We start from the raw sequence: 15118 nt of genomic DNA on the forward strand, positions 1-15118 counted from the left end.
TAAGATAATTTTTCCAAGTAACTGAAGGATCCAAACCAGTTTATTACATCTAATGAACACTCTTTGATGCGGTTTTATATGCCTAAGCTTTCTTCTCAGTATAGACTAAATAAAATATAAACTTTCCTTAATCACATACACATTTATTAGTGAGTTATACTGCAATACAGCATTAAGTTATGATATTATGATGTCCCTGAACAAACAGTTCGCCCCTGCAGTTAATGACCACCTCCCATGTGTTTCTGGCATTGGTCTGTATGGTTATTCCGGCTTCTGTAGAGTCAGCAGGGCATTTCTTCTGCTGCCATCAGTTTTAGCCTCAACAGGAACCCCTCCCTTTCTATTTATTTTCTTCTTCTAAACTCCCATGTGAACTGGGAAATGAGAAGATTAAATCTATTAGAATTTAGAGTCCCTCTATTCAGTAAAATACAAAAGCTTTAATTCACATACTCTTTTTGGTTCAGTGGTCTTTGTCTTCTTTCAATGATACTCAGGATCAAATTTACATGTATGGTACACACTCTCACAAGCCATCATCAAGAAAATTTGGCTTTTCTTTATATAGTGACAATCCCTTGACAGAAGACTATCATTGATTCCCAACACAAAAATATTATAACAGGATCCTATTTCATGCTTACAGAACCCAACTATTACATTGAAAATAATGTTCTCAAACAGAAAAACAGAGGTTAAGAAATTGAGAAAAAAAAAAATAATGGAATGAACATAAATCTTGCTATTCTGATTGTTCTTCACAGTCTGTTGAATCAGGTGGTAAATAAGATTAAGTGACCCAAAAGAAAACAGGATACTTTTCAATCATATATAATTTGTCTGTACTTTTTTATTTTTAAAATACCAGTCATAAGTTATTAAAGATATGCTTTATAATTATAAAAGAAAAATTAAATGCAAAAACAAGAGATCAACAACAGAAAATAGCTTGAACATAAAACTTTTTTCCTACCTAAGCAATCCCAGAACATTATTGATGAAATCCAATTTTAATCAAAGTATTAGATTAATAGTGAGAAGTCCTATGAAAACAATCACTTGTTATATGAATGAGTATCAAAAGATAGGCTATACATGTATTGCTGCCAAGGTGAGATTAAAGTCTGTAATATTATATCAGATTAATGTTTTTCTTTTTGGTATTATGTAAGAAATTAAGAATTCAGATTTTTTATTTTTACTATTATTGAGTTTCAAAATGGCACAATGAGAGTATCTCTAATGTATTTCTATATTTAATCATTTTCTTTAGGACAGGATACACATGAGTAGCAGAACCGACTGGTCAGTGAAACAGAAGTGAAGTGAAAGTTGCTCAGTCGTGTCCACTCTTTGCAACCCCATGGACTATACAGTCCATGGAATTCTCCAGGTCAGAATACTTGAGTAGATAGCCTTTCCCTTCTCCAGGGGATCTTCCCAACCCAGGGATTAAATCCAGGTCTCCTGCATTGCAGGTGGATTCTTAACCCACTGAGCCACCAGGGAAGCCCAAGAATATTGGAGTGGGTAGCCTATCCCTTCTCCAGGGAATCTTCCCGACCCAGGAATCAAACTGGGGCCTCCTGCATTGCAGGCAGATTCTTTACCAACTGAACTGTCAGGGAAACCCAGTGAAACAGGAACATCAGTGCTATTAATAAGCTTTTACTATGTACCAGGCACTGTTGTAAGCATTTTAAATCTATTAAAGCCTTCAGTCCTCATAAAACCTCTGCTGCCACTGCTAAGTCACTTCAGTTGTGTCTGACTCTGTGCGACCCCATAGACAGCAGCCCACCAGGCTTCCCCGTCCCTGGGATTCTCCAGGCAAGAACACTGGAGTGGGCTGCCATTTCCTTCTCCAATGCATGAAAGTGAAAAGTGAAAGTGAAGTCGCTCAGTTGTGTCCGACCCTCAGCGACCCCATGGACTGCAGCCTTCCAGGCTCCTCCATCCATGGGATTTTCCAGGCAAGAGTACTGGAGTGGGGTGCCATTGCCTTCTCCGCATAAAACCTCTGTAGGATAGATATCACTATCACCTCCATTTTAAGATGAGGAAGTCAAGGCTTAACAAGGTAAGCAGCTTTCCCAGAATCATGACAATAGTGAGCCCATATACTGACAAGGATGTATGACGCCATGTCACTATATTAGGCAACCCCCATTTTAGTTTATTTTAGTACTTCAAAGTACATTTCCTTAGTTTCATCCTTCCACAGGACCAACACCATCCAGTTTAAAGATAAGACAAAAAGAAACCACTGGAAAGCTCAGCAACACATCCAAATTCATTAGGATAAAATCTAATGGTTAGTATGGCTATACATTACAGTTAATATATAGTTAATGTATAATCAATACATTATAGTTAATGTATAGTTAATGTATAATGTATACATTATAGTTAATGTATAGCCATACACATGGTCAACCTGTATCCTCTGTTGTATTGACACATTTCAGGAGTACAGAAAGTAGAATAGATGGTGAAGAAAAATGTCTCCTAATCATCAAAAATAAAAAAACCCAAAAAACTAACAATAAATGTAACCTAACACATTTTACAAAGTATTTGAGATTCTACATAACTTTTAAATACTGAAAACCAAAATACATTGCCTCCCACTCCCTCCAATCTTCCAAGAAACCAAGACACTAACAAAATGAGATGAAAACAAACTAAATATAAATCCAATATATTTAAGCAGTTTAGTTTTGTTCTTATTTTTATTCTAAACACAATGAACCTCAGATAAAAACAGTTCCGACAATGTCTTCCTTTGGCAAAAGAATGTTTTTTAACAGCCCACAGATGATAAAATTTTTTCCACTGAAGTGAAATAAATGGAAAGTTTTAGTTCCTTATTTTTTTTTTAATAGTGGATAGTTTGCTTTTTTAAAAAAAATAAGAACACAAAACAAAAGCTGAAATCTGAAAAATGAGGGCTCATATTAATCAAAGATCAAATAAGACCTCATGTAACTTTTCCTTAAAAAACAGAACACCCTACATTCCCTATGAAAAGGAAATGGCATTTTTAATACAAAAGCGTAAGATGTACTATCTTTTTACTTACATTTCAACAACATTTAGAATGGCAATAGTGTTCTATCACTGCATGCTCATTCTTAGAATTTATTTTAATCACACTTTTAATAAAAATTAAGCTATAATTTAAAACCGCCCCCCCCAAAAAATAAATAAAACCCAATGGTTTCCTGCATATCACAAACACACATGATTTGTATGAGAAATCACTAAAAGCATTTCAGACCTGTTACAAAAAGCAGATTGACAGCCACATCAAAGACTCGAGAAGTTAATTACTATATTGTTACCAAATGATTATAATCACTTCAGATATAATTAGTTCTCAATATTTAAGTCAGACTAGTTTCTTCCTTAGGCACTAAAGATCACTTTTTACATTCCTATTAAAAATTAATCTTTGTTATAAACTATACCAAAAGCAGCAAGAGAATGTTTACCACATTATGGACTTAAAAAATTGTGGGTAAAATTAGAATTCTTTGAGAAAAAGCATGTTCCTTGTTTCAGTATGTTTGTGCAAACAAAAACTCAGCTTAACTTTTCATAAAAGACTAAATGTTACTGTACCAATAGACTGTAAACTATAAAGCCAAAGACATAAGCTTTATTAAAGGATATGAGGCAGATGATAAAAAAGTCATGCCCTATCAAGAGAAGACTTCATTCTTCTGATTTGATTCAAGAACGAGACTCCATAATAACCGAAACAGAATAAGCAAACTATTCTGGGCAGGAGGAAATACCAAGAGACAACTCTGAAATAAACAAAATGGCCAACACACACTGACAATACAAAATCATCTACTGAATTTTGCAGAATTCTGCATAAACCAGAAATCAGTAAGCTCATACTTTAACCAAAGCACTATTACTGTTATCACACCGGGCATCATATATCCACTAATGGATAATAAACTGCAAACGCAGATTAATAAACTTTAATGTGAAGTTACAGAAAAACGGTTTAATGACTAAAACTTGAGTAAGCAAGAAAATACCTAAGACAGAAACAAAGAAAAAAGCCATATGTTTTCAAAGTACATAGAGCTAAAGTAATATTTGGAAAAATCTTATGTAACAGGTTGAGAGATCTCATTCTCAAAGTTCAGTGGCACACAGTGTATAAGAGATAAGTAAAAATGGTTTGGTACCCTAATAAAATTCTACATTTTGTTGTTACTGTGGTTGTACAGAGGAGGAAGGGGACCAATTTTTTTGTTATTCCTGGTAAAACATTAACAGGTGGCAAATGGCTTAGAAAAGGTGAATGCCATGAAAACAAACTGATATATAATACAACAAAAAACATTTTCTCAGTGTTCAGATCAAAACCTTTTTTAAGACAACCATCTTCTTCTTCATGGAAAGAAAGTTTATTTTAACAACATAGTGGATATGGGGCTGTTAACACAAAATATACTTGAAGAAGTAGCATCCAATCAACAGCATCGAAAATTGCAGAGATTCTTGGGTAAATCTCCTCCTGCAATTTACTTACCTCCACTGACCGCGTCTTGCTCTTCGCCTTCAGGAAAAGCAACCTGGCTTGGCAAGCTATTCCTAGACCGAGTGACTGTCTCTAACTGGGAAGCCCGTCCCAATAAAGACAGCTCATCTAGCACCTCTCCCTCTTTGGCCTCCAGATCGGATTTTGAAGTCGTTAAGGGTTTTACGCTTTCAGGCGCCATCAGCCTACTGGAGTCATTCAGACACGCTCCTGTGCTGCTGTCCAGGCTTAACACTCGGGCCCGAGTCTTGGCACTATTTGCGCTGGAAGCCCGCCGTGCTGTCCGCTTTCTGCCGGTTCCTTCAGGGCCCAGGTGGGCTTTGTGTGTATGCTCAGAGTCGGTGCCCCTCTCCTTGGGGGCCTGTTTGCTCTTGAGGGCACTGTATCTGCCCTCAGGAGACTGACAAGAATGAGAAGTGGTGCTAGAAGAGCTATCGCTGCCGAGCTGGTGAGCAGACTGGACGCTCGACGCTCTGCTCAGGTCACTTTGGTCACTGGAGTCCTCGTCGTGACAGAATATAGCACTACGCGGCTTGGTACCAGAGACACCTCGAAAGGACACGTAGTCCCTATGTCGACTTGAATCGAAACTGCTGGCCCGCTTTTTCCCTGTCCGTCTCCTGCCTGACTTATGGGCAGAGGCTGTCCGGTGGATTAGGCTGGAGGATTTAGGTCGCACATCCCCCTCCTTGTGCTTTCCACCAACATCTTTACTAACTTTCGAGTCCACTGACACAGCTGGCTTCTCACCCTCCTCCTCTTGGTTTTCAGCAGTCTTCCCAGGTGGTGTGTCCCCCTGGGAAGTGAATTCATTTGCATGGGGGTTTTTATTGGCTTCTTCAGACGCAGAGGTGCTGAGGCCTTTCTGGCCGTGCGCGCCCCCAGAGCCGTTAGGCTCCTTGGCCCCCTGAGCCCCGCTGTCCGTGCTCTCGTCCACGGCAGTCTTTGCTCCGCTAGTCCTTTCATCACCGGCGCAGCTGTTCTTGTCCTCTGCCTCGGCACAGCCCTCTTTCTTCTGACTGCTCTTCTTTGCCACCTGGGGAGACTCCTCGTGCTCCGACAAGATGCTCTCGATGTGAGTGGAGCTGGTCTGCTCGCTTTTGTAGCTGCTGACGGTGCTGTGGGTGTCCCGGTCCGTCCCGCTGCAGTAGCTCTCCGTGGAGCCACTACTGCGCGTGCTCAGGCTTCGCAAGCTGTCCATGCTTTTGTCTGCGTTCAAGGGTTTGCTCTTCCCACTTCTGGTAGGTGGCTGAGAATTACTGTTTTTCAGCTCGCCAACCAGCTGAAATTCCCCAGGTAAACACGAATTTTCCACCAAGGATTCTTTGGATCCAGAATGAGGCTTGGATGATTCTAACTCACTAACAGGATCCAACCCACGCCTTTGCTGATACAGAGGGAAGTCATTCAGTGAGGTGTCTGGGAAAGCCACAGCAGAGCTAGAAGTCCGTGGTACACCCCGCGGCCGGTGATCTTTCCTGTAAGAGTGCGAATGTAAAGGGACAAGAGAAGCTACTTCTGTGTCACAGGCATTAGATAGAGACTGCTCGACGTGGTGGTGGTGGCTGTGACTTGGCAGGCTCACTTTGTCACTGAAGTCCCTTGGTAAGTCCTGTCCACATGAGGATAAGGACGGCTGAATGGAGATGAAGGAATCATTGGAGACCAGGCGGAAGAGCTTCCGGTCAGCTGCCAAATCTGTTTCAAACATATATTTGGAAATGTTAACACAAATCTATACTCTGTTTTTCTACTGTCTAACAATGGAAAGAATTCACAGTGTACCATAAATTAAGCATAAACTATTTCCCAAGTAGCTCACTGTATAACAACAGTTGGCCAGTCGTTCCAAAGGGCTTCTTTCTATTTCCCAGCTAAAGAAAGAAAGCATTCTACTAATGGAATGAACTGAACTTCCAAATCTTCAACGAACCTCAGAAAAAGTTCTATGGACTATCAACAATAAAATAAGAAGCAACAAAGGATTACATTTAAAACAGACCTGGATTTCTGTGTAAGTTCTGTCCCTAACTTAGTAACTGGGTAAAGGTGGGTTACCTTTTCAAGCCTCTGCTTCCTCATCTGTAAACTGTGATATCAATCTCACCATGGGATAACTGAGTTAATAACATACTTCCCTAACACAATGCCTGGCACAATTAATGGTAGCTATCATTATTTTACCTAGCTAAATTTAAAATCTTTTTGAAAAACTAATATAATTGATTTTTCAAATCCACAAAAACAGAGTAATCAGAAACAAACAAAAAGAATCAAAAGGTTGACCAAGGCCCAGACAAGATATGGTATAATGATAGAAGATGTCTTCCTGTTCACAATGGCTGAAAGTATTAAAACAATAATTACAGGGCAAAATACTACATTTTATGTTTTACCACTGATGCAGCAATTAAAAATGCTTCATGAAAAAAAATACATATCCCCCCCTCTATCTGTAAGATTATTCCTTAACCCTTCATTTAGGGCAGGGATTAGTGACCTGAGTTACCATATATACTATACACACATAAAGATAGATTAAAAATATAAATAAACCCATCTACCCACTACATTGTTATTTATCTTGAAACACAGCTTGACAACCAAACTGTACAATAGCTGATTTTTTAATATACCTTTTAACAGACAAGGATTGCTGAGTTTGCTGTTAGTTCAATAAAAAGAAATATTATTGTCTTATTTGTCATAACTGAAGAGGAAAAATAGAGTGACAGAGTCTATAATAAGTCAGACTCTTCCCAGTAGTCACTTTAAATAATAAAAGCATAATTTTTCCCCTGATTACTATAAAATAAGAATGACTTCTAGAAATATTTACGGACTTCAAAAAAAGCTTAATGTAAGTTAGATGTAAACAACTAAAAATCTAAACTAGAGATACTCTCTAGAAGGTACCATAAAAACTGTGATTTTATAAATGACCTATCTTGTGTCTTAAAGTCCTCAAGATAAGTGAAACCAATATTCTTTTCATCTGTTCAAAACTGTGCCGCTATAGCTGGGTTCTTACATTCTCTAAAAAAACCCAAATTTAAAAACCATCCCTGCATTTACTTTTCTATAGTATTAATTTATAATGTTATTTTTAAAAACTCTGAATATATATCCCTATTAAGCAATTATGGGGTGATGTAATATTCACATTTCAAGGATATTTTATAAAACAAAAACTTAACTGAGCAAGTAGTTGAAAATCACTAATTCTAATATACAATAGACTTTAAAAAAATACCAACTCCCAACACATTAATGAAGCAGAAATTTAAGTTTTTCATTTTAAAAGACATAGCCAAATTTAATTTAATGCATTTGGTTTCTTCAGTGTTGCTAAATAAACATATCATAGTAAATTTGACTCTGTCAGGAAGAATTTTAGGTGGTTTTAGGAAATTTTAAGTAAACATGCTTTCTTAAGACATTTTTTTCTTCCTGGTAGCAATACTGTCAGAGACAGGATCAAATCAACCCAGAGAGATACTATTTTTCACCCAATTAAGGTTTTTTCCAGTGATTGCTACTAGTAGTATTCAGATTAAGAAAGGCATCTAACACACTATTCATGGTGTGCAAACTGGTGCAACCAACCTTCTACAAAGAAATCTGGCAAGGTAACCAAAAACCTTCAAAAAGCATACCTACCCTTTGATCAATAATCTACTTCGAGAAATTCCTGCTAAAAGATAAAATCAGGTATTTGTACAAGGTTCTGGAAAAGATTATTCATGTCAAGGACACCAGGGATACAAGGTGACAGGTAACAGAGGAGGTGAGGATAAAGGAAGAGAGGTGGATTTTTCAGGAATGTAAGAGAAATAAAGTAGTTTGTTTTTTATAATTGCTGAGGATGATCTAGAAGAGAGAAGGAAGTTATGATTTTTGTTTATAAAAGTAAAATGTTAATTCTATAAAATCCAGTTAAGTATGAGGAAGAAAATGATTTACATTTCTGCCACTGAGATAACTGTTAATACTTTTTGGTGTGTCACTTTTTTCCTTTTTATTGTGGTATAATTTACATGTCATAAAACTCACCCTTTTAAGAATAAAATTCAGTGGTTTTTAGTATATTCACAGATTTGGGCACTCATGACCACTGTCTAATTCTAGAATCTTTGCATCATCCCAAAAAGAAACGTATACCCATTACACTCATTTCCTTCTTCAGCCTCTGGCAACCACTCCTGTCCCTATGCACTTGCCTATTCTGCACATTTCATGTAAATGGAACTATATAATGTTCCAATGTGACTTTTTGTATCTGACTTCTTTCACTTTGCATGCTATATTATGAATCAGGACTTTATTCTCTTTTATGGCTAAATACGGTATATTACTTTTAACATTCTTGCGAACATATGCACACATACCCTTAGTGTTCTCTTACACGCTTACAGATTGGAACCCTATTTTTTAAAATCATTTTATTTACAAATAGCTTTTGGGCTCTGCTGGATCTTTGCTGCCGGGCGGGCCTTTCTCCAGTTGTGGCGAGTGGGGCCATTCCCCAGTTGCAATGTGTGGGCTTCTCATGCGGCGGCTTCTCTCGTTGCAGAGACGGGCTCCAGGGCTCATGGGCCTCAGCCGCGGCCGTATGTGGGCTTAGTGGTTGCAGCTCCCAGGTCCCAGAGCACAGGCTCACCAGCTGTGGCGCGTGAGCTTAGCCACCCCGAGGCGTGCAGGATCCTCCTGAATCGGGGACTGGACCCGTGTCTCCCGCACTGGCAGGCAGACTCTTCACCACTGAGCCACTAGGGGAGCCCAGTCATGGTTCTATACAGCGCCATCTTTTCACTTCAGATATTTTCTCATATTATTGTGTACTCTTTAAATGCGTTTTAGTACCTGCATGGTGTTACTATTAAGACAATATCATCTACTCAACCTTTTTATGGCATGTTTTCATAGTTTTTTGTTTTAAGGAGTTTTATAACAACCGCCGATGACATTCACCAAAAAGTAGTCTATAGTCACTGTTTTCAGTTATTCTCCTCTGACATGTATTCTACTCCCACCCCATTAAGAAGCTATCAAGCTCACCAACATCCTCTGTGCTGTGGAGTTCAACGGTCAAGTCTCAGTCTCATATAACTTGGCCTACCAGCAACCTCTGACAAAGCTGACCACTCTCCCTGAGATGTGGGGATGTGCCCCTCTGCCTCACCAGTTGCTCCAATTCAGTCTCCTGGATTTATTAGACTGCAGTGGCTCAGAGCTCGACTGTTGGAACTCCTTCATTTTTCTACCTATACTCTCTCTCTCTCATACATCTCATCTAATATTCTGGCCCCGAAATAACTAAAATTCAGAAATACCTTGTAATTAGTTTCTCTGTCTTCTACCCAGCCTCAGTACTCACACAGGGATGGACTAGAGTTCTGATCTTGGGTAGGGAAGACATGAATGAAGCTAAGGAGGGAAACTGCAGATAATCCCTTCTTAGAAAACATACCTGACACATGCCCACAACCTCAGTTTTCTCCCAATCATCCTGAATCAGGGTGATAGAATGAGTGCCAACTAGTCAACTAACTGCTAACCAAATAACTAAAGGTCACTGTCCTGTAAATCCAAAGCAGCCAGAGAGCCAGCAGAGTCTCAGCTATTAAGCCAGAATGAACAACAGCCACTAGGTGGTGCCAAACCGCAGCCCAGACCTACAGGGATCTGGGTCAGGGAACCAGGCTGCCTGAACTCCAGGCCCAGCTAACGATACAGGCATTCCCTGCTAGTTCATGAACTTCATACTAACCCAACCCCACGTCTGACATAACTGAATCTTTTTTTTTTAATTTATATACTGAAAACTCCTAAACTTAAAACCTCAACCCAGATTTCTTATCTAAAATCCAAGCCTATCTAATTATCTACTAACTACTGTTGTTTAGAGGTCCTACAGCAACTCATACCTGATATGCCCTAAATGAACCCCTTCTCATGCCCTTCACCATGCTCTCCCCACTTCTAAATCTGCTCCTTTTCAGTTTTCTCCTTTTCAGTTAATGGAGAATCCATCCTCCCCATGATTTAACCCCCAAATCTTAAGAGTCATCTATGACTACTACTTCTTTCACATGCTATTTCCAAATTCATCATATCCTTTCATTAACATCTGCCACAGTCAGACCAGGCTTCCCTGGTGGCTCAGCTGGTAAAGAATCCACCTGCAATGCAGGAGACCTGGGTTCAGTCCCTGGGTTGGGAAGATCCCCTGGAGGAGGGCATGACAACCTACTCCAGGATTCTTGCCTGAAGAATCCCCATGGACAGAGCTGCCTGGGGGCTACAGTCCATGGGGGTCACAAAAAGTTGGACACTACTGAGCAACTAAGCACACACAGTCAGACCATTTCTCACTACCCTGATCTGTGCTGATTACTTAATCTGCCAACTGCATCAGCCTCTGCCCCTTTTAATACATACTCAAACAATACAGGAGCCAAAATGACTGTTACAATGTAATAGAGATGATGATACTTCTCTGCTCAAAACTCTATACAGCTGTTCATCTCACTGGAAATTTAAAGCAAAATCTCTAAAATGGCTTACAAGGGACTTCCCTGGTGGTCCAGTGCCTCTGCGCTCCCAAAGCAGAGGGCCTGGGTTCAATGCCTCGTCAGGGAACTAGATCCCACATGCTGCACCTAGGAGTGTGCATGCCACAACTAAAGATCCTGCATGCCACAACCAGGGCCCAGGACAGTCAGATACGTAAACATTTTTTAAAAAATAAATAAAATAAATCAGCCTACAAGCCTGTAACCTGGCCCCTCACTGGCTCTGCAGCAGCCACACTGTTCTGACAGGCATGCTCCTGCACTGGGACTTCTGCCCGTGCTGTTAGCTCTGCACGGAGGCAGTCTCCCTCCTCCCAGAGAGCCTGCGCAGCTCACTCCTTCTCCTGCAGGTCTCTGCTCTCAGCAAGACTCCCCCTCAACCATCCTGTAATATTTAAACTCACAATGCCCACAGCGCCCACCCCACCATTCCATATCACTGCATACACGTTTGATCCACAGTAGCATGTTTCCATACTAAGGGCATGAAAGCCACAATGGTAGAAAATTCTGTCTGTTCATCAACTGATTTCTAGTACTTAGAATGGTATCAGGCACACATAAGTACTCAATAATAACTGCTAAATACATGGGAAAAATGTTATATGATAAAAGCAAGTTATAAAACTGTACGAAAGTAGGATAGCATAGTGATTAAAAGCAGAATTTAGAACTAGATTTAGAACTAGATTTGAATGACTGCTGCTTAGCAGATGGGTGATTTGGGGCAAGTTTCTTATAACTCCGCTCCTCTGTAAAGTGAGAATAATAACACTGTGAACTTCAAATGTCTGTCGTGAAGATTAACTGGGTGAACACACAGCAAGTGCTTAAGAGATGACCTAAACCAGGGTTTGATTAACGAAGGCCTATAGAGCCAAAGTGGCTTTCTGCCTGCTTTTGTAAATAAAGTTTTAGTATAACACAGTCATTCCCACTCACTGATAGGTTGTTTACAGCCTCTTTCACTCTACAACAACAAAGTTGAATAGCTGCAACAGAGGCCATGCGGCTGACAAAGCTTTAAAGGAGAAGTATGCTGACTCTTCACAGGACAACAGTATGCACTCAGTGACTGAATATGTCATCACTGTCTGCGTCAATATGTACCTGCCAGGGTAGATCTGTTTGAGTATAATTCCCAACCTGCCAGACTACTACATTCTTGCTCACACAAGGTACTTCCCAGATGAAAATGAATAGACCTATGACCCGTTAAGTGCAGGGGCACTAGCCCCTCTATGATCACTACCCAGTTTCTGAGACACTGCTGATTATGTATTCTACAAAAGAACACTGTGCTTCTCAGAGATGAATTCACCTTTCCCTTTCATAAGAAAATAGCTTTCAGACCACACAGTACATTCAACTGCATTTTTTAAGGGGAGGAGACAGGCTGTGAGGGGTGGTCCACCAAATGAATAATGATGAGGTACTGCAATTCTCCAAAAGCAATTACAGTGATAAACCTAAAATTCTAACAAAATATCCTTGTAAGAATCAAACCTGGGTAAAACACTAAATTAGTGGGAAAATGTCTCCACTCACTGATCGATTTGTAACCCTATAAATAAGTTTCATAATGAAGTATAATAGGAAATTTATCAGTTTGCCTGCTTACCAAACATCACCCATAAGCTAACAACAAAAAAACAGGCTGGAAATAGGGAGACAGGTTTCTAATCCAATTCTGGCTCACTGATTATATAACCTGGGATAATCTCAACCGGAAATGGGTATGGCATATTCATCCTTTCATGTCTGAAAATTAAAAATCAAACTCAGAAATGTGGCAGTTCTTTAAAAAAAAAAAGAACTCTATAAAATCCAAAGTACTCATTTACAATGAAACTGAATAAGGAGAAAAAAAAAATCACTTAAAACCAAAATTTACATTACAAATCTGCTACAAGAAGACACCATGTTGGAGGCAGACAGTTTCTCAGTAAGCCCAACAGCAAGTTTTCTCTGTCACACACACTGTTGTCTCTGTAGCCGAGCAACATACGCAGCAGTTGGCATTTAGAGGTCACACTGAATGGAAAAGAACAGCTTTACACACTGGGTTATCAGTGAGCTAAGCAAGATGCTCTGACCAACTAAAGGAAGAGCAGATTCTTACCTCCCATCTCATATTCATTCTATGGCATATGCTCACCAAGTTTCTCTGTTTACCTGGCAGAACATGTGAAGCCGAATTCCAAAAGCTATGAGTACCTATCACACTGTGTTACTGCTATGCTAGCGAATCATTTTATTTCCACGTTTCTAAAGAGCCACACTAAATTATTACAAACTTCTGCCAAAATATGAGCAGCACATGGCAGAAACTCACCCTGGTCATCACAGTACATGATGCTGCCATGAAGTCAATTGTTCTTACCTTGTTCTTCACTTCCCTCCTTACAAAGACTAGAGCTCTGGCCCAGACTTAAGCTGATATCATCAGAAGTCTTAGCGGTGTCTGTATCTCCTACAAAGTTAAGAGAAACCCAAGAAGACATTATATTAAAGGTAAAAGCTGTGCAGGTGGCATAACAAAGAAGGACATGAGAGAGTATAGTAGATATTTATTAACTAAAGCAGTTTTTGTGTCAGGGGTTACAATAAAAGAAGATGCATTAAACTGACAGGAAGCATCACGGACTGTCAGATCACATATGCTACAAACCAAATATGGAAAGGCCTCATAATACTAGCTAACACAACTATTTCTTTCAAAAGAAGTTTTAAAAATGAAATACAAATTATGTAATAACTTGAAACAATTTAAAAGTCCCTCCCAGGAAAAAAGTAGAAAGTTATAAAGTTACAGGGCAAAATAATAATTAATTTATTTGACATAGATGTATTGAATAAATGAGATATACATGATGTACTGGGGAAAAAATTTTTTTAGTGTCTTATTTGGGCCTAATTTAACGGTTTCACATTAAATTCGTTTTCTATGAACCCCACTAAAACCCATGAAAGCATTTTCCCTCAAGGCAAAGAAGCAAAGAAGTTTCTTAAAGATCAAAATGTACAATTCATACAGTATAATCCAAGTGGTTAAAATACTGTTATGAAATTTGGATGATAAAAAAAGTGAAAGTCACTTGGTCCTGTTGAAAAGGGACCACAATTTAAAACCAGCAATCTTTAATACAAGATACATAATTTTATCCACAAAATAATTTCAAGAATGATTTTTCATTACATGTAAATACACGATACAATTAATTATCTTTACTACGACCAAAAAAGAAATGGAAAGTCAGAGGTAATGTTCAGGGAAGACCACACCCACCTTTAATAGTTGCTGCTGTTCCCAGACGAGAGGAGCCAGATCCAATCTGCAAACATGACATGAAGTAAACACAATGCTAGCTGCGCCATCAGCACAGGCTAGCAAGACTATCAAAGGAGGTGATATCATCAGAACAAGCTACCAGTCACTCTCACCAAAAGGCCATGACATATCAGAGCCACACTGCTGTAGCGCGTGCGGCACACCCAGTACACACAAGCAGGACGCTGAATCCCGCGCGTGCTCAGGGCTGATGGAGCCCCCGGGGGGAGAGCCTCCAATCCCAGACAATCTGTGTCAAACAGTCGTTATCAGTTTCACATTGCATCATGACATGTTCCAGTTATAAACAAAGCAAAACTAGGTGTTAAGTTTACCTGAAATAAATGTAGACTTATCAGGGGTTATAAAGGGAAAGTTTGGAGGATAAAACATAGTAACAAAGAGCAACCTAAATCTTCCTGTCAAATTGTTAGTGCATCAGTATGTACTTTCCTGAGTTTCAGGCAGAAAGTTCTTTGTAGGCTGCTACAATGCATTTTTTAAAAATAGTAATTAAAAAAAACAACTAAGGCATTTCAGAAAAAGGAATTTTTAGCACAAACTCTACAAACAGAACACTATTATAAATCTGTGGGGTTTTTAGGGCTTATACTCAAGATGGTATACAATTTCCCTAAAATTTTA

The 15118-nt window shown here is 39.2% G+C and overlaps 1 protein-coding gene across 5 annotated transcripts in view; it reads right to left on the bottom strand.

The window, feature by feature from the left end:
* PCNX1 (pecanex homolog 1 (Drosophila)) overlaps positions 1-15118 on the bottom strand; it is a 181163-nt gene that overhangs the window by 119556 nt on the left and 46489 nt on the right. For all 5 annotated transcript variants that reach the window (XM_018054011.1, XM_018054014.1, XM_018054012.1 and 2 more), the window contains exons 4-6: positions 14432-14477; positions 13526-13615; positions 4559-6265 (exon numbers count right to left, since the gene is read on the bottom strand). In XM_018054011.1, the coding sequence (XP_017909500.1) occupies positions 4559-6265; positions 13526-13615; positions 14432-14477 (1843 nt within the window). The remainder of the gene's footprint in view (positions 1-4558; positions 6266-13525; positions 13616-14431; positions 14478-15118) is intronic.

The sequence above is a fragment of the Capra hircus genome, chromosome 10 (assembly GCF_001704415.2).
Source record: "Capra hircus breed San Clemente chromosome 10, ASM170441v1, whole genome shotgun sequence".
Classification (NCBI taxonomy): Eukaryota; Metazoa; Chordata; class Mammalia; order Artiodactyla; family Bovidae; genus Capra; species Capra hircus.